The sequence below is a fragment of the Protopterus annectens genome, chromosome 8.part0, assembly GCF_019279795.1.
Source record: "Protopterus annectens isolate FY-2018-M chromosome 8.part0, PAN1.0, whole genome shotgun sequence".
In the NCBI taxonomy this organism is placed as follows: Eukaryota; Metazoa; Chordata; order Ceratodontiformes; family Protopteridae; genus Protopterus; species Protopterus annectens.
Genome location: NC_056741.1, coordinates 1,713,480,526 through 1,713,504,154, shown reverse-complemented (window position 1 = coordinate 1,713,504,154; position 23,629 = coordinate 1,713,480,526). Strand labels below are relative to the sequence as shown.

Genomic DNA, 23,629 nt, shown 5'->3' with positions numbered 1-23,629 from the left:
TAGTACGTAGTCTCATCTTAAAAGCAGAGGGGAGTTTAGGGTAGTAAGGATTTGTGAGCAGTACATTAAGCAGGGAAGAAGGTAGGCATGAGTGAGGGCTATTGTAGCTTGCTGAGTAAGAAATTTGTTATTTCTGTAAAGGAGACCTAGTTTAAGGTGTGTTTTCCTGATACAATTATTAATATGGAGATCGGATTTTAGTTGATCTATTGTGATGCCAAGGAGTTTTGAGCTAGATTCAACTGCAATTGGAGTCTTGTTGAGTGACTGGATAGTAAAAGAAGTTTTTATGTGATTGGATATTTTAGGGAGGAAGAGTAGTAGTTTTGTTTTTTTAGGGTTAAGGGTGAATTGGTTGTTTCAGAGCCATGTTTCTACTGAGTTAAAGGAAGACTGGGTAGCTGTTAAGAGTTCAGAGTGGGAGTTTGCTGTTGTTATGACTGGAGTCATCAGCATATTGTATAATAGAGGAGAGAGGGCAGGAGGTATACAGCAGGTTTGTGAAGATGTTGAAGAGTAGTGGCCCTAGAATGGATCATTGAGGGACACCCATATGAATTGAAAGGGGAGTAGATAAAGCAGAGTCCCATTTTACAGATTGGCACCTGTCTTTAAGGTAGCTTTCAAACATGCCACTGTTGTGGGGGAGAAGTTAAGGTTAGTCAGTTTTAGTAGTAGAGAGTGAGAGTATCAAAAACTTTTGAGAGATCAAGAAAGAGACAGGGGATTAGTTTTTGGTCATCTCTGGCTGTGGAAATAGTATTTGGAAAGGATCGAAGTGCAGTATAGGTGCTGTGTTTTGGTCAAAAACCATGTTGTGTAGGAGTAAGAAGGTTTTCTTGGGTGAGATGATCCATAATTTGGTTATGTATGCATTTTTCTAGAACTTTTGACAGAGGAGAGAGGATGTCAATGGGTCTGAAGTTGGAGATTTCACTGGAGTTACCTCCTTTGTGGATAGGTAGGGTATAGTTCCGTTTCCAGATGGATGGCACTTTGGATTCAGAGATTGAGCGGTTGATGATTATAGACAGGAAAGGCTAGAGAGTGGGCAGCAATCTGAAAAAAAAGATGGGATGTTATCAGCGGATACTGAGCATGGTTTTAGTTTAGAGAGTGGGATTCGGATATATGTTGTGGATATGGGCTTGAGGGAGAAGATTTTGGGAGGGGTGGTAGTTGAGAAGGGATCTGGGTTTATGGGGTAAGTTTTAGTAGAGCTATTTGAGTTAGAGTTTGGATATATTATTTATTTATTCCAGTTTGGTGACCGGGGAGGTCCACTGGGCTAAAAGCCCATTTTCAGTGGAGGCCCGGGGAGAAAAGCTCCATAATACAATGTTACATGACATAATAATCACACAATTACAAAAGATAAATTGATTTACATACAAATTAAACATTGGATGATTATAGAAACAGTCCAGGAGGATGATAGGCAAATTGCATAGGGATGGGAGAAATTGTTAGTTACATTAGCAATGTAAGACAAATATGGAAGGTATGAAGGCTAGCCAGGTGAGAACGAAGAGGGGAGCTTGGCAGGTATAGAGTGAAGTGTGCAGTTATATTTTTGGTGAGTATGCAAGTAGGAGAGGAGTTTAGTTTTGAAGGAGTGTAGGTTGTCACAGGTCCTCAGGACAGAGGGAAGGGCGTTCTATTTTTTAGCAAGGGAAAAGGAGAGTAAAAGTTGACCGGCTGGGTGTTTAGGTTTGTGGATAGAGATGAGGTTTTGGTTAGATCATCTAAGGGGTCTGGGGGGGGTTGTAAGGTTGGAGGATATTGGATAGTGTGGGGCAGAGGGTGGGTTGAAAGATTAATTTGTGGGCTGAGACAATTTGGAGGTATTCTAGTTGATTGGGGAGTTCAAGCCAATTTAGGGTTTGTAGGGATGTGCAGTGATGAGAGCGTGAAGTTGCCTTAGTGGCAAATTTGGAAATTTTATTGTAGCATGCTTCCAGTTTAGAGGTTAAGGTAGAAGATAGATTTGTAAGCAGAGGGGCACCATATAGAAGTGATGGGAGGAGATATGTAGTGGCTAAGGTACGTCGGGTACAGGGGGAGAGGAATTCACTATTTCTGTACAGTAGGCAGAGTTTTATATGGGTTTTCTTGATGTTAAGTTGGATATGGGTGTTGAATTTTAAGTGTTCATCGATTGTGACCCCTAATAGCTTAGCGGAGGGAACGGTGTTAATGTTGGAGTTGTTAAGCCAAGAAATTTGAATTAGTTTTTTTCGGTGGTGAAGAATTTTGAGAGGGTGAAAAGAAGAATCTTAGCTTTGTTAGCATTAAGTGAGAGGTTATTTTGATGCATCCAATTTTCAGTGGTTGTGAAGACGGTTTGAGTTGGAGATTGGAGTTCTTTAAGGCTGGGGGCAGAGCAGATCAAAGTAGAGTCGTCTGCGTATTGGACAATTTTGGTATTGGGAATAGCTTTGTGGAAGCCATTAATGAAGATGTTAAATAGTAGTGGGCCAAGTATGGAGCCTTGGGGAACTCCTGTGGGGCTAGGAAGGAAGCTGGAGGAGGCTTGGCCCCATTTCACGGCTTGGGACCTGTCAGAGAGGTAGCTGGAGAATCAGGATAGGGTTTTAGGGGAAATGTTAAGGTTGGATAGGTGGTTTAGTAGATGGGAGTGGGAGTTGGTATCAAAAGCTATGGATAGATCTTAGAGAACAGATGAAACTAAGTTACCAGAGTCTCGAGCTGACTTGACATAGTGTAAGAAGGAGAGAAGGGCTGTGTTAGTATTATGTCCAGGGTGGAAATCGTGTTGGGTAGGAGAGAGCAGCTGGTGTTTGATTATGAATTGCATGAGTTGCAGGTGGATGCATTTTTTGGGGATTTTTGATATAGGAGAGATGATAGCTATGGGGCGGAAGTTAGAGAAGTTACAAGTTTTGCCACCTTTGTGGAGTGGGAGAATAAAGGCAGAACGCCATAGTTTGGGTACATAAGATTCAAGAAGGGATCGATTTATCAGGATACTAATACGGAAAGCAATACTGTCGGCGGCAATTTTTAAGAGGAGGAGGGGATGTTGTCAGGGGCATTTGTGCAAGGTTTACGTTTGGAGAGAAGTTTCTTTATAAAGTGGGTGGCTACAGGTTTAGGTTCAAAGGTAGGGGGAGGGGATAGTGAGGATGTGGAGTCATGGGAAGAGGGGGGGGTGGGGGGTGTTGTTGGAGAAGGTTTTGGTTAGCTCAGCAATAGAAGAGGTGAAGGAGGAGTTGAATAGATTGGCAATGTCTTGGTCAGATTTGCTAGTATCCGGCAAGGGTTGTTTGTTGTGCCCGGCTTAAGAAGAGAGTTAATAGAATTCCAGAATTGTTTGGGGTTTTTTGCATGATTTATTTGTAAGAGGTTTTAGTGAGACTTTTATCTGATATGACATGTGTTTTGGCAAGATTTCGTAATTGTTTGTATTTAAGTAAGTATTCAGGTTGTTTATGCTGGAGATATTTTTTCCAGAATGTGTCTCTTTGCTGCATAATTTTTTTGGTTTCTTTAGTAAGCCAGGGGGTGGTCTTGACTTTGACTCTCTTAGTACGAATTGGAGCTAGGGAGTTCAGGATAGTAAGGAATATGGTGTTGAAGAAATCAACGGCTTTGTCCAGGGGTAGGGTTTTTAGCGTGTTCCAGTTAGTGAATTTGAGGGAGTCAGAGAAGGTGGAGGGATTAAAGATGGTTAAGTTGCGAGTGTGTAACAGTTTGTGGGAGAAGGAGGAAGAAGTTGTTTTATAGGTGAAGGCAGGGAGGTGGTGGTCTAGAGGGTCTGGAATAATGCCAGATGTTGAAGTTTGGTTTGGATGAGACACCAGGATCCAGTCTAGGATGGAGCCTGTGAGGTTAGTTTTGTTGGGCCTGGTGGTATAGTTTATAAGTTGTGTGAAATTGAAAAGGTTGATAGATAAGGTGGGATTATGGTCACTGATTTTTTGCCAGTTAATATTTAAATCTCCCATAATATAAGTTTCATGTTTAATATTTAAGGAGGACCAAGAGAGGATGTCTTCCAAGGTAGTGGTGTTTCCAGGAGGAATGTAAAGGGAGATGATGCAGATGCTTTTATGGTCATTTAATTTTAGGAGGCCAGCTACTAGTTCAGCATTATGAAAGGAAGGGATAGCATTTGGGAAAGGAGTGATGGATAAGTGGTTAGCGTAGATTAGTGCTACACCACCACCTCTTTTATTTATGCGATCGGATCGGAGAGATTGAAAACCGGGGGGAAGGAATTCATTGCTGGTTATGTGTGTTTTAACCAGGTTTCAGAGATGGCTACAATATCTGGTGAATTATGGTTTAGCCAGGCATGGAAGAGGGTAATTTTATTAGTTAAGCTTTGGGCGTTGATGGTGAGAAATTTGAGATCTTTACAATTTGGTTTGTTGAAAATTTGGTTATTTGTTTGAGGCATGTTTGGTCCAGGGTTTTGGATGAATGTCACCTGCTAGGCAGAGGAAAGAGAGAAGGTGAGTAAGTTTGTTAGTTTTAGTATGTTTTAGTTTGTTAGGGGTAGGATGGTAGGGGGTGGCTTTAGGTTTGTAGAATTTATTTGGGACTTGGTAGAGTTTTAATGTTAATAAAAAAGGGTGGTGAACTGAAGTTATAGAGGCAGAGATATTGTGGTAGTGATTAGTGGGGTATGGTGGTGGAGGTGGATATGGAGGGTTTAGGTGACGGTTGGTATAGGAGGTGGAATGGTATAGTGGTAGAAGAATGAGGGCTAGGAGTAATGTAGGGGCAAGGATTGTAGTAGGAACTGAAGGCATCGTAGAAAGAGAGATTAGATTTAGATTAGTGGTGAAAGAGCAAAAAGGTTTGTAAGAGTATGTAAGGCAGGTGGGTGGGAAGGAGTTTAGCTTGAAAGGTAAAGTTGGTGGAGGGGGAGGTATATTTGGGAAAAGTGGGTGGAGTAATCTAGTGATGGGATTGGGTGATGTAAGTGGGAGGGAGTATGTGATGAGTAATAAATGTAGGACCACTGGGGGCAGGTGGGAATTGGGGGCAGGGTAGGGGAGCGGAGTGAGCCCGCAGGGCGAACGGAGCGGGATAGAGCAACAGGGCAGAAGAGTCCAGCTGAAAAAGTATCAGCCACTGCAGGTTGGAGCTGAGGTAAGTTGGAGGAAGTGCAGAAAAACGGGTGTAAGTAAGTGGGGATTGAGTAAATAGGGGAGAAGAGAAGACTATTGAGGCGAGGAAGTGGAGTAAAATAAGGGGAGGTTTGGCTTCTGAAGGATTTAGAGGTGAGGTTGTAGTAAAAGATTTGAAAGGAGTAGGAGCAGGCAAGCAAGGAATAGTGCTGCCACCTAGTGGAGAAAGGAGAGAATGGCAAGCAGAGTGTGATAGGGGGTAAAGAATAGGGCAAATGGACAGAGGCTTGAAGGTAGAAGGAAAAGCAAAAGGGCTATAGGGTACTACAGAGGGGTACAGAAAAGGGATTGGTGGCCGTAGGCACCACTGAGAGGGGAATTTATACGGCCTGTGGTAGGCTGCTGTGTCACTCTGAGAGGCTGGCTAACAAATAAGGAAGCTTAGGTAGGTATAAGACTACATACATTTATTGAAAATTATTTAGTGATTCCAATCCGATGTTCCTTTTCAGGAGGGCCCAGTTTCATGGAAAGCGACCAGTTGAGCTTACTGAGCTTTTGCAGGAAATAGTCTGAATGTTTGGGAGGTAGAGCAGGACCTTCAGGGTGGATTACTGTAGAGAGAGAGGGAAAGTTATTAAAAATAAGTATAGGGGAATAGAGAGGCAAAAATTGTAAGAAGTAGGGAGAGAAAAGAAAGGGGGAATATAGATAGTAGGAGGCAGAGTAGAATAAGGAGGAGAAAAACTTGAAGACAGAGGGTGGATCTAGGAAAGGGTATGTTTGAGGGAGAGTTGAAATGGTAAGGTAAGGATAGAAAAAGAAAACAGTTATTGAGAAATGAGGTGAAGCTAGAGGAAGGCAATTGTTAAGGGAGAATGCAAGAGAAAGCAGGGAGAGAAATGCAGCAGAAAAACCTTATGTTTGTTACTATCATCCAGTACAATTAGAGTCAAAATGCAGTTATGCAATACATCAGATAAAATACAGGAATAGTAACACAGTATCAAGTTCAGGCAATCTGATTCATTTAAAACAAAGGTTAATGAGAGTAGTATACCTCTAAAAGTAAGCTATTAAATAGAAAAATAGAAACAATCTCAGACAACCTATCAGGTTCTATTGCAAAAATTACTAGGCATTTTGTCAATTTCAGCAGTTCAATAATTGGTTAAACTACTGTTACATTAATCAAAAAGAGGTTTAGCTCTTTAAGATGCCCTGTACAATAAAAAGGTTAAACTATGTAACTATTTTCTGATAGAAGATATCATTTTTTTCCTTTGGGGGGGGGGGGGCTTTTTGTTAGCATTAAGTGAGAGGTTATTTTGATGCATCCAATTTTCAGTGGTTGTGAAGACGGTTTGAGTTGGAGATTGGAGTTCTTTAAGGTTTTTTTTTTTTTTTTTTTTTTTTTTTTTTTTTTTTTTTTTTTTTTTTTTTCTTTTTTTGGGGGGGGGGGGGGGGGGGGGGGGGGGGGGGGGGGCGTGGGGGGGGGGGGGGGGGGGGGGGGGGGGGGGGGGGGGGGGGGGAAAAAGGAAAAGGGGGGTTGGATTTTTGCCCGGGTGGAAATCGTGTTGGGTAGGAGAGAGCAGCTGGTGTTTGATTATGAATTGCATGAGTTGCAGGTGGATGCATTTTTTGGGGATTTTTGATATAGGAGAGATGATAGCTATGGGGCGGAAGTTAGAGAAGTTACAAGTTTTGCCACCTTTGTGGAGTGGGAGAATAAAGGCAGAACGCCATAGTTTGGGTACATAAGATTCAAGAAGGGATCGATTTATCAGGATACTAATACGGAAAGCAATACTGTCGGCGGCAATTTTTAAGAGGAGGAGGGGATGTTGTCAGGGGCATTTGTGCAAGGTTTACGTTTGGAGAGAAGTTTCTTTATAAAGTGGGTGGCTACAGGTTTAGGTTCAAAGGTAGGGGGAGGGGATAGTGAGGATGTGGAGTCATGGGAAGAGGGGGGGTGGGGGGTGTTGTTGGAGAAGGTTTTGGTTAGCTCAGCAATAGAAGAGGTGAAGGAGGAGTTGAATAGATTGGCAATGTCTTGGTCAGATTTGCTAGTATCCGGCAAGGGTTGTTTGTTGTGCCCGGCTTAAGAAGAGAGTTAATAGAATTCCAGAATTGTTTGGGGTTTTTTGCATGATTTATTTGTAAGAGGTTTTTAGTGAGACTTTTTATCTGATATGACATGTGTTTTGGCAAGATTTCGTAATTGTTTGTATTTAAGTAAGTATTCAGGTTGTTTATGCTGGAGATATTTTTTCCAGAATGTGTCTCTTTGCTGCATAATTTTTTTGGTTTCTTTAGTAAGCCAGGGGGTGGTCTTGACTTTGACTCTCTTAGTACGAATTGGAGCTAGGGAGTTCAGGATAGTAAGGAATATGGTGTTGAAGAAATCAACGGCTTTGTCCAGGGGTAGGGTTTTTAGCGTGTTCCAGTTAGTGAATTTGAGGGAGTCAGAGAAGGTGGAGGGATTAAAGATGGTTGTTGCGAGTGTGTAACAGTTTGTGGGAGAAGGAGGAAGAAGTTGTTTTATAGGTGAAGGCAGGGAGGTGGTGGTCTAGAGGGTCTGGAATAATGCCAGATGTTGAAGTTTGGTTTGGATGAGACACCAGGATCCAGTCTAGGATGGAGCCTGTGAGGTTAGTTTTGTTGGGCCTGGTGGTATAGTTTATAAGTTGTGTGAAATTGAAAAGGTTGATAGATAAGGTGGGATTATGGTCACTGATTTTTTGCCAGTTAATATTTAAATCTCCCATAATATAAGTTTCATGTTTAATATTTAAGGAGGACCAAGAGAGGATGTCTTCCAAGGTAGTGGTGTTTCCAGGAGGAATGTAAAGGGAGATGATGCAGATGCTTTTATGGTCATTTAATTTTAGGAGGCCAGCTACTAGTTCAGCATTATGAAAGGAAGGGATAGCATTTGGGAAAGGAGTGATGGATAAGTGGTTAGCGTAGATTAGTGCTACACCACCACCTCTTTTATTTATGCGATCGGATCGGAGAGATTGAAAACCGGGGGGAAGGAATTCATTGCTGGTTATGTGTGTTTTAACCAGGTTTCAGAGATGGCTACAATATCTGGTGAATTATGGTTTAGCCAGGCATGGAAGAGGGTAATTTTATTAGTTAAGCTTTGGGCGTTGATGGTGAGAAATTTGAGATCTTTACAATTTGGTTTGTTGAAAATTTGGTTATTTGTTTGAGGCATGTTTGGTCCAGGGTTTTGGATGAATGTCACCTGCTAGGCAGAGGAAAGAGAGAAGGTGAGTAAGTTTGTTAGTTTTAGTATGTTTTAGTTTGTTAGGGGTAGGATGGTAGGGGGTGGCTTTAGGTTTGTAGAATTTATTTGGGACTTGGTAGAGTTTTAATGTTAATAAAAAAGGGTGGTGAACTGAAGTTATAGAGGCAGAGATATTGTGGTAGTGATTAGTGGGGTATGGTGGTGGAGGTGGATATGGAAGGTTTAGGTGACGGTTGGTATAGGAGGTGGAATGGTATAGTGGTAGAAGAATGAGGGCTAGGAGTAATGTAGGGGCAAGGATTGTAGTAGGAACTGAAGGCATCGTAGAAAGAGAGATTAGATTTAGATTAGTGGTGAAAGAGCAAAAAGGTTTGTAAGAGTATGTAAGGCAGGTGGGTGGGAAGGAGTTTAGCTTGAAAGGTAAAGTTGGTGGAGGGGGAGGTATATTTGGGAAAAGTGGGTGGAGTAATCTAGTGATGGGATTGGGTGATGTAAGTGGGAGGGAGTATGTGATGAGTAATAAATGTAGGACCACTGGGGGCAGGTGGGAATTGGGGGCAGGGTAGGGGAGCGGAGTGAGCCTGGAGGGCGAACGGAGCGGGTAGAGCAACAGGGCAGAAGAGTCCAGCTGAAAAAGTATCAGCCACTGCAGGTTGGAGCTGAGGTAAGTTGGAGGAAGTGCAGAAAAACGGGTGTAAGTAAGTGGGGATTGAGTAAATAGGGGAGAAGAGAAGACTATTGAGGCGAGGAAGTGGAGTAAAATAAGGGAGGTTTGGCTTCAGAAGAATTTAGAGGTGAGGTTGTAGTAAAAGATTTGAAAGGAGTAGGAGCAGGCAAGCAAGGAATAGTGCTGCCACCTAGTGGAGAAAGGAGAGAATGGCAAGCAGAGTGTGATAGGGGGTAAAGAATAGGGCAAATGGACAGAGGCTTGAAGGTAGAAGGAAAAGCAAAAGGGCTATAGGGTACTACAGAGGGGTACAGAAAAGGGATTGGTGGCCGTAGGCACCACTGAGAGGGGAATTTATACGGCCTGTGGTAGGCTGCTGTGTCACTCTGAGAGGCTGGCTAACAAATAAGGAAGCTTAGGTAGGTATAAGACTACATACATTTATTGAAAATTATTTAGTGATTCCAATCCGATGTTCCTTTTCAGGAGGGCCCAGTTTCATGGAAAGCGACCAGTTGAGCTTACTGAGCTTTTGCAGGAAATAGTCTGAATGTTTGGGAGGTAGAGCAGGACCTTCAGGGTGGATTACTGTAGAGAGAGAGGGAAAGTTATTAAAAATAAGTATAGGGGAATAGAGAGAGGCAAAAATTGTAAGAAGTAGGGAGAGAAAAGAAAGGGGGAATATAGATAGTAGGAGGCAGAGTAGAATAAGGAGGAGAAAAACTTGAAGACAGAGGGTGGATCTAGGAAAGGGTATGTTTGAGGGAGAGTTGAAATGGTAAGGTAAGGATAGAAAAAGAAAACAGTTATTGAGAAATGAGGTGAAGCTAGAGGAAGGCAATTGTTAAGGGAGAATGCAAGAGAAAGCAGGGAGAGAAATGCAGCAGAAAAACCTTATGTTTGTTACTATCATCCAGTACAATTAGAGTCAAAATGCAGTTATGCAATACATCAGATAAAATACAGGAATAGTAACACAGTATCAAGTTCAGGCAATCTGATTCATTTAAAACAAAGGTTAATGAGAGTAGTATACCTCTAAAAGTAAGCTATTAAATAGAAAAATAGAAACAATCTCAGACAACCTATCAGGTTCTATTGCAAAAATTACTAGGCATTTTGTCAATTTCAGCAGTTCAATAATTGGTTAAACTACTGTTACATTAATCAAAAGAGGTTTAGCTCTTTAAGATGCCCTGTACAATAAAAGGTTAAACTATGTAACTATTTTCTGATAGAAGATATCAAAAACATTGAGTTATGTTTATGTAAGATAGAGATTTGTTGTTGGTTAGAAGCAGATAGATAAGGCTCTATGGAATGTCTATAGGAGGAAAGTCAGGAACTGTGGGAAAGAGTTGGAAGCGATGTTTTGCAACCATGTTACAAAAGTATGATTAATGGGAGCATTAGCTGGGAGGAGTTTCTCTGAGCTCCTGCAGGGGTGTCTGTAAACAAAAGGTATCAAAAGGCAAGCTTTAAGGTGGTTGAGAGTGACGCCTTGTAGGAGAAGTGTTCATAAAGTATAGGGGTGGAATAGCTATTTGGCCTTAGTGGAGGCGTTTTAAAGGAGTTCCAATTTGGTTAAAAGTTAAACCAGCAGGCTTTGGAGGTTGTTGGGTGGCTTGGAAATGTGATTGAAAAAAGAAGAGCAAGTCTACAGTTGTAGGCTGCAGGGTAAGCAGCAGATGGCTTCTCTGTGAAGGCTGTTGTCTAAAGGGTGGGAAAATGGAGTCTGCAGAGAAATAGTAAAATTATTGTGTTGAAAAAGCTCCATTGAAAAAATAAAATGTTAAAGGTTTAGAGAGCACCCGCAGTACTTTCCTGCTGGAAAGAGCACCCGCAGTACTAGCGAAGCTCACAAAACTCTTGAGCGCAAGCAGCTTTACCAAGGCGGGAATTGGTATCGGTACGTGCGGAGCTCGCAGAACTCTTGAGCACATTGGCAGCTTTACCAAGGCAAGCATAGGTTATCTAAGGTGGAAAAAGTGAAATGACTATATAGAAAAGCACCAGGAGCACCCGTGGAGCTTGTAGATCCTTTAGGCACTAGTGCCGTACAGGTGAAAGTGGTCGTTAGTAAAATTAGAGGTTTTGGGCATGAGCAGAGAGAAGGAAAGAAGAAACGGTCACTTAAGTGCCGAGAGTGGTTGAAATGAACCCAAACTGCACGGCGTGTTAGGAAAAGCCGAGCAACACCCGGTTTACCTAATTTTGCAGATAGCAATCAGTTCAAGGAGAAAAAAATCAGCTGGTAACCTCAGGGTTAGAAAATCATTATCAGAAAGCATCAGAGTGTTAGCTTAACAGTAGAAGCAGTAAGCGGACCTTTTTTTTTTTTTTTTAAACTTATCAGAGCAGCTATTTAACAAATAAGACACGTTACATAAGTATATGGTTTCAATCAAACATTATTACAAGGCAATGTGCGGACTGGTTTCTATGGCTATACGAGTAGGTTTTCAAAAATAAACAATATGAGCAGGTTACAAAAAATAAACAATTTAAATAGGTAATAAGCTTCAAGCAGTTGGTAGACTAGTAAAGCCCTTTTTCTGAATATAAATCTGAGCAGTATGTCTCAGTGAACACAAAATAGCAAATTGAGCAGACTGTAATTAAAAGCAGAGCATTATGTGCAGATGAGTTTATTAATCACTCGGAGGACTAGAAGATTCCTTTTCTGAAGGTGATCTAAGCATTTGTCTCAATGAACACAATTAAAGCACTTGAGCGGATTGTTACAAAAACAGCACAGATATGCATTTTTAACAAGTATTTGGCAGGCTGGTATAGAATTCAAAGCTCTGCGGGCACAGAACAGACAAAGTAGCAATTCTTTCTATAAAAAATAAAACGTACCAAGGGGTGAGTGGAGCAGCAGCACTACTGCATAGGTGACCCAGTTGAGGGAGGCAAGGTGGTGTATCCTAGCCAGGAGATCAGGAAGAAAGGGGCGCCAGAATGGAAGTGGCGTCTAGAAGTAAATTCTGGGGAGGAGGTAGGCAGAGGGGAGGGGATAAAAGAGGTAGAGGGGCATGCTGGGCATTTGCTAAGGGAGATAGGTGGGGAGAAGGGGTTCAGGTGGAGTAGAGCAACAGGGCAGAAGAGTCCAGCTGAAAAAGTATCAGCCACTGCAGTTGGAGGACGTGCAGAAAAACGGGTGTAAGTGGGGATTGAGTAAATAGGGGAAAAGAGAAGACTATTGAGGTGAGGAAGTGGAGTAAAATAAGGGGAGGTTTGGCTTCTGAAGGGTTTAGAGGTGAGGTTGGAGTAAAAGATTTGAAAGGAGTAGGAGCAGGCAAGCGAATAGTGCTGCCACCTAGTGGAGAAAGGAGAGAATGACAAGCGGAGAGTGACGGAGTAAAGAATAGGGCAAATGGACAGATGCTCGAAGGTAGAAGGAAAAGCAAAAGGGCTATAGGGTACTACTTCAGAGGGGTACAGAAAAGGGATTGGGGGCCGTAGGCACCATTGAGAGGGGAGTTTATACGGCCTGTGGTAGGCTGCTGTGTCAAACTCAGAGGGGCTGGCTAACAAGTAAGGAAGCTTAGGTAGGTATAAGACTACATACATTTAAGGTACTGGCAGTTTCTACAGGTGTTTTTTTCTGGGGTAACAAGGGTTGGGTGAGGTAGGGTTTCCAGGGTGGAGTATGTGATTTTTAGAATTCCAGAATTTTTTTGGGTCAGATTTTAATGTTGTAGGGGGGTTAAAGTAGACTTCTTTTTTGTCTTTTTTGATCAGTCTTTTGATCAGATTTCTTTGTTCTTTATATCTTTGTAGGTCATTAGGGTCTTTTGTATGTAGACATTTTGCCAGGACTTATCTCTAGACTTCATGAGAGTTTTAGTACTTTTAGTTAGCCAAGGAGATATTTTAGCTTTTGTCCTAATTTTATGAGGTGAGGCTAGAGAGTTTATGATATCTAGAAAAGTAGTGTTAAAAGTCATGACTGCTTCATCTATGGGGAGCTGAGTAAGGAAGTCCCAGCATACTCTAGGTAAGAGTGTGTTTAAGGTTTCAGGGTTAAAACTGGAGAGATTGTGTTTAGTGATATATCTGTGTGGTTTAGGGAGGTGGTTTGTGTACCTTAGCACCTTTATGGATGAGTGGTCCCTGAGGGAATCAGGAAGAGTTTCAGGATGGTGATATTTTGAAGGGGTTGAGACAAGTATCCAATCAATGCGGTATTACTAGTGTGGGTATTGTTAGAGTGTGTAGGTGTAGTAATTAGCTGACTAAATCCATATAAGTTAATATGTGGTGATTTTGGGTTATGTAGGGTTAGCCATTTGATGTTAATGTCACCGAGGAGGATTGTTTCATTTGGGATGTTTAAGGAGAGATGGGAAAGAATATTTTCCACTAGTGGAACATTTCCCCCTGGTGAGATGTAGGTGGCCACCTGCCTTCCCATGCTCTCACTTCTGTTAATGTTTTTTTTTTCTTAGTCTGTCTTGATTCAGTTCCCGTCCCTTTCTTCTTTGTCCATTTCCTCCTGACTCATCTTCATGGCTGCATCTGTAGCTCTGCCTTCTTCATAGATTCATAGGTAAGTACTAGGCTAGCTGTCCTTGCAGGGCATTTTAATCCTAGCCAGCTTCCCTTTTTTGTGCTTGAAATAACCTATCCCATTTGGTTATAGATTGACCTTACCCATTTCATGGTTGATAATTATATATTACCCCAATGAGAATAACTAGGATCATACCATAGATAATTTGAGAGGATCAATGCATGGGATAAAATATTTAGAAGCTGCTTCTGTCCATTAGTAGTACAGGGGGCAGTCCTGGGGTAAATTTTCTGTTTCCCATGTATAGATCCAAGTTGCAGTTGAATATGGACAGGAATGCAATTTGTTTTATGTGAATACGGAGTCTGTTTCAGTTCAGTGCCATCTTCAGTGAGCTATACCTGTCCCTTAAAATAATTCTGTTGTTGCAGAAGGTTTAGATTCCCAGACCAAGTATTTCTGATGCCATTTGACTTGCCGATGTGCATTAAATCCATCAGTAATAGGTTGGAGGATGCCTTTTTATGACAGACATAGTTCACTTCTTGGCAGTCTGTAGGATAACAGAGTATAGTGACAAGGCTTTGAGTTGGTTCATACAGGACATGTTTAGGCCTTGTATACTTTTAGTAAGGTATCTCTGTGGGAATTCAGTTGGTGTATATTTCTAGACAGATATGTGCTAAAGGGGGCACTATATTCAATGACTGGACTAACGAAGGCTGAGTAAAGGGTGAAAATGACATCCCTAGAGCTAGAGACAATCCCTTTATTTATAAGCAGTACAATACAGAAGGACTTTCTTAAAATAGACATGTTGTTCAAAAGTTAGAACACTGTCCATATACATTCCCAAATGCTGAACAGCTGGGTCAATTTTAAGGTGTTATTATCAATGTGATAGCTCCCTGGGTTAAATGATTTCCCAAAGAATACAGAAATGCATTTTTGGCATTTAGTTTCATTCCATGATTTTGGCACCAGTTATTAATTTGAGACAAAGTAATTTGGGGATTCAGTAACTGCTGCTAGCTTTCAGTCATCTCATATTCTCATAGTATGCGACTTCCTGTGGCTTAACATCTCTCTCCTTGCTGCCTTTCCAACGTTCTGTGTTTTCTGCCTTCCTTGCTTTCCTGACATTGCCACCACTTGCCTCTTTTCCTGTCTGATGTTTTACTTGTCTATCCTCTTCTGCCCATGTTCTGAAACCCTTAGTTGCTTGCTTTTTCTAACCTCTTCCAATCTGTTATATGCAATGCTTTTCCTTGCTGTTGTTTTATCTAGAATCCATATATGTCCCCTCCTGTTTGACAAGGTAGTCAGCCTTCTACCAATGCAGTTCTCATCGCTACTCTAGTTTTCCAGTATCTTTCTCTCCATCTCCCTTCATCATTTATTATTCTGTCACTCCATTCTCTTTGTAAACCTTATCTTGTTTAATTTCTCTAGGCTGTGTTCTCTGTCTGTTCCCTTATCTTAACACCTGCTGTACCACTGACTGTGTTCTGTTCTCTTGTTTGACCCTGCTGGGCTCATGTATCTGACTTGTACCTGCAGTCTGTCATCTTCCTTTTCTTCCTCCCAGGCACAGCCCTACAGTGTGCTCCCCTTCCTCTCTTCTGCTCTTTCCCTCATTCTGGCAAACTTTCCTTATCTGTCCTGGGGCGGCATGCTGTTGTGTGTTCTTTCCAGCTGTAGGAGTGAGCAGACTAGATTAGCGCTTGAAAGTATGGTTTTGTTTTGCCCCTAGTTGGGCTCTGTGCATCTTCTTGATAATACTTTTGTCACTGTCGTCTGTGATATTGCACTCAACTCTGCTGTCTGATACTTCTCTCGTGTAGATTACATTGTGGTGATCTTTTACAGACTAAGCAAAGGATAGAATTATTGCAAGCATTTTCACTAGTCCTAAATTTATCTGTGTTTGAGAATTATGGGAGCCTGTTCTTAACCTGAATGTTGTTGTAAAATTTATAGGAAGTGGTCAATTTATCAGTTGGACTACAGCAGGCTACTTTATACATTGAATTTTGAGGCAAAACTCTGTGCCAGTATAGAGGGGAATATCTCATTTCCTCCACAAGCTACAGGAATCTGATAGTTGACAGTAGGGGTGTAAGTCATACAAATCCCTTCTATATGGGTGGTACATTTGGGCTTTGACTTGCAGCAAATAGCATTTGCAATTATTTTCATAGTCAATCAAATGCAGTATTTCCTCATATTTTAATTAGGAAGTACATTCATCTCGAGTGTCTGTGACAGAGTTCTGTGGTTTTGAGTTTGCTACTTAGACCAAACCCAGGAGACATTTCCCCAACTTTACTTATTTACTTCTTCCATAACTTCTCTCCATTGTACTATTATTATTTTCACATTCTCCATATCTTACTCTTAACACGTCTTTAAAATATATTCTATCTTTATTTCACCAAACCGTTTGCTTTTTAATCTTAATCCATTTTTTCTTAATCTTTTTTCCATTGTTATCGCACTGTCCCTTGACAAACTATTTTTTCTTGCAATAAATAAAAAAAAAAATCTGCGTACTGAAGCCACACTGGTATTATAAACCCTTTTTCTATTTCCCATCCCACTTATCTAATTTCACAATTATATAATTGTATTTGTCACAACACAGACAGACACATACTCATGGAACACTAATCAACCATTTACCATAATTTTCAATCAATAAAACACTTTAACAGGTATTTTTTTTTATTTTCCCAGCCCCCATATCATCCAATTCTTTCCATATTACTTAAGGAATCACCAAATCACGTTTTTGATATCACACACAAGTAATCTTATTTCTTCCTCTTTAATTAGAATAGCATATAATATATCTTTACTTGTTTTCTCTTTACCCCAGAAACTCTCTTCTCCTATAATTTCTTCCGAAACCATCTCCATTCCTTTTTTGCATTTACATAGAAATGTTAGTCTGTATATGCCAATGTTATCTGCCTCCAGTTCTTAACATCTTGATTTGTCATGCATTAACACCCTGCTACACGTTTCTTAATCTTCTATCCCTTTCTCTATCCATTGATTTAACACCTCTACAAATATTTTCATCTTAGAAAAACCTATATTTCCTCTCCTGGCATCCCCTTATAATAATATATATCTCATCCATTTTCTGGATTTTTTACATTCCACTTTCTCTTTTTACCTCTTCCCTTTTATATAATTTTTCTACTACCGCCATAATTTTTGTTTACATTTTACATTCTCATCCTCCTGTAATATTACATCATTTCTTCCTTCCCTTTTCAAGAATGGAGACATTTCTTCTTTTTTCCCTTTTCCAAATTCCTTCATAAAATGTCATGTTTTACTTTACTACTCTCCTTATAATATGTAAACTTAATCCTGCAATTCCTATATCATTCCTTTCCCATATTTTCTTCAGGTTTATCTTGTATGTTGTTGACACCCTCCCTTCCATTAGATTTTACCTGTTTATGGTCTTGTCCTTCCTCCAACTTGCCATCTTCTCCTTAACTTGCCAAGGCATCATGATGCTACTGTTGGTCTTTCTTCCCTCTGTTTCCTCTCAATCCGCTCTTTCTTTTGCTAGTAATGGTCAATCAAACCAAAAAGTGGCCAAACTCCTTGCATTACTCTCATAACTGACTGCAGTTCTTGGCAGTATGCCCCTACTCCCCACACAATCCACATTGTTTGATACATTCCTGAAACAAATGTGTTTTCATCTCCATAATAAAGGCAAAAACTCGGCTGCCCCCATACCCAACAATTTGTCTTCCCGTTCACTACTATAACATTTGAAATTTGCTATATTTTGTCATGCATATTTAGTGTAACCCATCCATCCCCCTGTCCACACATTTCTTCTATTATGCATTTTTTACATCATATACTTTAATTTACTACTAAGTGAAATTTTAAAAAGTCTGATTCAAGTTACTGCATGTCTGATTCTGAACTGCATGTTTAATTTTGATTGCATACACAAGTTTTGAAAGTCTTTCTAAGGTTATAGCAAATTCCATCTCCTTCATTATTCATAAAACTTTCCTAAACCAAAAAAAATACTTTACAAAAGTCTAATGATCATAAATGTATCCGCTCACTTATGTATTTTAAATTTAAATCCTAATAGCAAAATAACGTTGTCCATAATCGCTTTGTTTTTATTTTTAATTCTTACCACTACTGTCTCTTATATTTTAAGTTCCTTTCATATGCGTCTCTTCTAAGGTTATACTTCCTTGACTTTCTTAATTCACATATGATAATTTATTTCCTTCACTATTAACAGCCATGCTTTTAAAGCTAGTTACACCCCCAGCTGACTATACCCCCATAAAATCTCCTTTTTTAATTTTTTCACCTTGAATACCTGTGAAATTAACAACCATCTCATGTTCCATGGTACGGCATTTTCTCCTTCCTCCATCTTGACAATCTCTAAGCCCCAGCAACAGACCTCTTTCACCAACTAGTGGTATGAAGAGTAGCAGTTCCCAATAACGTGGACAAATGTCCCTGGTCAGTATGAAAGCCACATCAAGTATGCACTGCAAAGAGGCTGCTGGCCTAATCAGAACTAACCCAGTCAACACATTTTACACCGTTACAAATGCAATAAATTTATTTTATTTAGCATTTTTAAATTAAACTAAGGGCAGATTTGGGTTTAATTGTTTTACTTTTTGTTAGCCAAGGAATTTTTACGTTGGCCAGTGTAATTTTTAACAATATGCAGGGTTTAGTAAACTTAATCCTGCAATTCCTATATAATTCCTTTCCCATATTTTCTTCATTTATCTTTTTGTCACCCTCCCCTCCCTTTCTGCATAAACAGAAATATATCACTCGCTCGCTCACTCATCCTTTCAGTATGTATATAGATATTCTGCTCTGTTTGGGAGCATCCATGATGTGCTATAGAACCAGTAATTACAACTTTTGTTGCCAGATGGCCAGATCTATTTATTACAATGCAGAGTTTATTTTCTATGCGTGTAATGTACTTTTTACACTGAAAATAACATTTTGTTTTATTAGTGTGTGAAAGAAAAAATGAGGAAGGAGGTGGATGAAAAAGGGAGCACTAGGAAGAAAACTAAAGAGGAAAGAGAAGCTGCTGCTGCTCTAAAACTGAAGAAAAAAGAGGAGGAAGAACAGCAGCGCTGGAGATGGTAAACAGCAGCTTAATAATGTTTGCCTTTACTGTGCATGTACATAGAAGAGTCTAGAATTCAGAGAACTGAGGCTACAGTGCCCATTCATTGTCTAGAGTGGAAGCTACAAATTTTATGCACTTCTAACACCTCTATACAAATCACTTCTCTATCATATTTATTTTTTGTCTTGCATAGTCTTTAAACACACTACATCTTTAAAACCTTTTTCATTTAGGTGTTTGTGAGGGCACATGTGCACATCCATGCACACAGAGAGAGAGAGAGGCAGACATACAAACTCTCAGTAATGATTATAACTCATTGACAGGCCATTTTGTTGCCAACAGTTGCATCTGCACCATACAGTTGAACACAGTTCCATTGATTAAACCTACTTCCTTAACCATGCAAACTGCATCAAGATAATCTATGCAAAATGATTGCTTTATGCTGCTGCAAACCTTGTTTTCAGTGTTTTCCAGGGGATATGCTCCCCTAAATCCCAAGAACTTCATGTGCTTACATATAGGTCAGTGAGCTGTATTGCTGGACTGTTGCACTTTGCCATATAAACATATTTCACATACAAACATAAGTCATATTAGTTATGTCTAGAAAGGGGTTATGCAAAACATAACTTCTGCAATAGTTCTTATTACTGTAGCTGCCATATCACTGGTAGATGGTAACACTGTAGGTTCTGTCACAAAATGTACCTCAATAGAGCCAACCATTCACTGTAAGGAGCAAAACTAACCAAAAACACCAGTGAAAAAGTTGCAAGAGAGAAATTCACAGAAGTAGACAGATAACCGTAAAACTCAATGAAAATGCTGGTTCTTGTATAAATAAAGCAGTTTAATCGCAAGTAAAACTTTCACCATAAGGATTCCTCAGGCAAATACAATTCTTAAAAAACAGTGAAACACTTAAGTAATAAATTAGTCACATGACAAAATTAGACCTTATTTAAATCGTTTAATACTTCAAGCAGTAAGCATGGTACTTTTAGATGTAATGATTGTATCTATTGTACATATGTAATTGAATGTAAAGTGATTAAACATCTAGTGACAGGGAAAGAGCTTATATTATATGCCTATGGAAACTGCAACACTAATAATGTTGGTTATATGGCGAAGTGCATAACGTGATGGATATTACATAGGCATGACAAGCAGAAGATTAAAAGACAGGATAGCTGATCATATGAGTGAAATAAGGCACAACATTGTTACTAATGCATTATGTAAACACATTTTAGAGCAAGGGGAAGATCATGCATTTCAATTTATAATTTTAATGGTGATGTTACCTTTGCGTGTTAGAAATATTGTTATTGACAGAAAATGAGGAAATGAAATGGATTCTTAGAATGAGAGCCCATTTACCACTAGGGTTGAATGGGACTTTCACTTTTAAAACCATTGCTTATCATTTTAAATGATACAAGAACCAGCATTTTCATTGGGTTTTCTAGTTATCTGTCCATTTCTGTGCCTTAGTCACAGTCTCAAACTGAATGCAAAGAAATGCATCATCATTTCCTTCAGCAAAAACAATGTCCCTTCACACTATCAAATCAACAATAATACCTTAAGTATCTACAAAGTGTTAAGGGATCACAAGTTGACTGCAACCTTAACTTTTGACTACCATGTGTCTACTGCAGTAAGGAAGACTTTCTACATAGCACTTTGCTAATAAAGGCATCACCTCTAGAGCAAAGGAGGTTATAACCCCTCTATATACCAATCACTAATGAGGCCTATAATTGAGTATAACACCTCTTTTGGCATGTACCGTACAAAGCACCTGCAGCAATTGGAGACCCCTCAGAGATTTCTAACAAAGAAGATATATGGACTCTAGCATGTGCCTTACACAGACTGAATAAATTCCCTGTCACTATACTTTGTATTGTATAAACGTCTTGGGGGAGGCTTATGCCTGGCTTACAGAGCAATCTCTGACCCCAAACCTAATGAATTTGCTGCACATCTGTAAATCAAACAGGACTAGAGCTACCCATTATAGGGACCTAAATATGCATTATGACTTGCACAGGACATGTCGGAGGGACAGATTTGTCTCCCAGCGACTGTCATGTCTTGGGAATAGGCTACCAATTCATGTGAAACAGAGCAACTCTGACACTGTTCATAAAGAATCTGGACGAGTGTATGGGGCACTGTAAATTATTACCAGGGATAGCACCCACAACCATCTTGAACTTGGGTAGTCATTACTAAATACAATCCTGAGTATTGACTAGAGTTTCTATGGTAGTACATTGAGATGAAATGGCTAAGCTTGAAATGACCTCTGGGTCGATAGCCTAGTAAACTCCTATGATCCTTTTGCATTTCATTTGAGTCCATGTTAGTACATCTGATATTTGCAAATGTACCTCTTTGCTAAAGGATTTGGGCATCATGGAGAGGGGCTTGAAAATAATTGCCATTTTAAAGTTGTGTGAAAAATTTTGATAGAGATGTCAGTGCATGCTTTGGAGATCATAATGAGCCAGAGGTCCCAGCACTGAGGGACATCACTGGTCACTGTCAAAGTGAAACACTTGCTACCCACATTGTGTGGGTTTGTCTTAGAGTGAATTTGCTATCCTTCTTACTACATAGGGATCCATCTGTAATGCATTAACCTTCCTAACTATGCTAGCATGGGGGATTAGTGTCAAATGCTTCAGACTGGTCAAGGTATACCATGTGGAAAGCAGGATCACGGTCACAGCATGTGTTGTACTTTTGAGAAATTAACCAAATACATTAGGTAGGATGTACTCTTTACAAATGTGAAGTTCTGTGAGTCTAGTTAGATTATCTGGTCAGTTATAATATGTTCCATGGGTTTGCAAAAAGAGACGTCATGCTGATGAACCTTTAGTTTCCAGGGTCTTTTACCACTCACACATAAAATCACCAATAAAGTTATGGGAAATCTAAAACTATGCTACAGAAAAATGCACTTTCTTTTATGTATAGAACAGATTGCTAATAACTTTCTACTTCCCAAAATTTGAATATGGTTTGCCATTGCTGTCTGTGCATTTGTAATGTAATAATCAGAGATTAAAAAACACACAAAAAAAATCTTGAGATTCATTCTTCTAGCAAATCGTCTTGTACACTACTGCAAAACTCTTAATGACTCAAGTGGTTCTCCATAATTGATAGGTTTCTCCTTGGCGCTATACTTTTCAAAATATTAAACTTAACCTACTTCCCTCTGTGAAAACAGTACTCCTTGTGCACCAAAACTACACCCTGAGAATCTATAAGAATGGCAATGTTTCTGTTACTGCAGAAAGAATGTTGTGTAGAACACATGCTGCCATTTCAAGCTACCTCATCACAGAAATAATGAGCCAAGACACACTTGAGGGTTTTAAACATGCTCTCAAAGGGCATTTCTGGGCCTGCTATTGAGACATGGGTCTGTATGAGCTAACAATTCGAGGTCTCAGTGTTGAGCACATTAAAGTCTTGATGCCAGTATCTTCAAATATTTCCTTTAACTATGTGATGTATACATATGTACATGATGTTGGCTAGTTCTTGTTTTTTGCTATTGGATTTGTATTGACAGCTGTTTGTTGCCTACTTAGACTTTGTATACTATGACTTGCTTCTCCTTGCATATCTGTCTATGCTTATTCTGTATGTCACATTGCTGATCACTGAGGTGGGCTCATGGCTGCAAAGAGTCAGCTGACCAACCCACTAACTTGGTGAACGAATAGCAAATAAATAAAATCTGATGAAAGTATCAGATTCCATTAATGACTTTTAAAAACTGAACAGCATTTCATATGCCCAGAAGTGATGAGCTGATAAGAGAATCTAGGAAAGACATATTACATAACAAGGCAGTATTTCACATCTTCCAGTTTTGTTCTTGCAGTTGTAAGTTGGAGAACTAGACAGCCCATCAACAGTCACATAAACTAGTCTGAGTGTATGGGTATTAAAATTGTTAAAAAGGTATTGCTGAAAAATTTTGACCTTAAATATGTATCGAAAAATGGATAGTTTCCATAAAATGTGTATGTAGTAACTTGTCTCTAAAATCTTCACAGCAGTTTATTCAAGAAATTGATTAGTCAGTTAATAGAAAACCAATTTGCCAGTTTTGTGGTGTAGAAAAGGCTGTTGAGCAGCATAGGTAAATCTGGAAGTTGGTCTCTCAGCTAGAGGTTCATTTTTTATAGTAAATTCTGTTTAAAATGGTAATGACCTTTATTATAACTATGTTAAGTCAGGGAGAGTCCTTGTTTTGCTGTAAACACAAGCTGCAAACCAGAAATTCAAGCCTCATGAGTCCCATACTCTATAGTAGTGATGATGCTGTGAGAGGATCCAAGTGAGAGTCTGTTAAATATTAAGTAGATATGCATATAAATGGGAAGAGGCTTAGACCTTGCACCATAATACCATCCTGTCACAGAGCGCCCATATGCTTGAAAATTAAGTAACCCAAAGCCCCCCTTGTGAGACTATAAACCTTTTGCAACTGATTCTGCGCCTCTTTTCCCTAGCAAAGAAAATTGCCTATATTGGTGCCACATTCAGTGAGAAATTTAGAAAACATAGCCATGAAGCAGGTGGGGCAGAACCAACAAACAAAAACAGGCACATGTACTTTTTCCCTTAAGTTACAGTATTTGTCAACCAGCTTGTTCAGAAACAATGTCATCTTTATTCCTATGAGAGGTATGCTCTGAGACCACTCTGAAGCAAACCTGATTCTTGAGAAAGAGCAGCATACACAGGATGGGGAGAGAATGACAGACTACTTCTGATCATTGTGAAGAACAATAAAAGGAGCTATACCCTCCAAATATGAAATTATAGGAGAGGGCTTAGAATACTGGGTCAGCAATCTAGATGGCGCATTCATCCATTAACC

General features: G+C 39.8%; 2 protein-coding genes across 2 annotated transcripts in view; one reads left to right on the top strand and one right to left on the bottom strand.

Annotated features, from left to right (window-relative positions):
- Positions 1 to 23,629, bottom strand: part of MLYCD (malonyl-CoA decarboxylase) — a 1,175,690-nt gene that overhangs the window by 372,788 nt on the left and 779,273 nt on the right. The window lies entirely within an intron of this gene.
- LOC122807952 (DNA topoisomerase 1-like) overlaps positions 1 to 23,629 on the top strand; it is a 559,610-nt gene that overhangs the window by 121,402 nt on the left and 414,579 nt on the right. Inside the window, exon 4 of the mRNA XM_044078985.1 lies at positions 18,585 to 18,718. Within this exon, the coding sequence (XP_043934920.1) occupies positions 18,585 to 18,718 (134 nt within the window). The remainder of the gene's footprint in view (positions 1 to 18,584; positions 18,719 to 23,629) is intronic.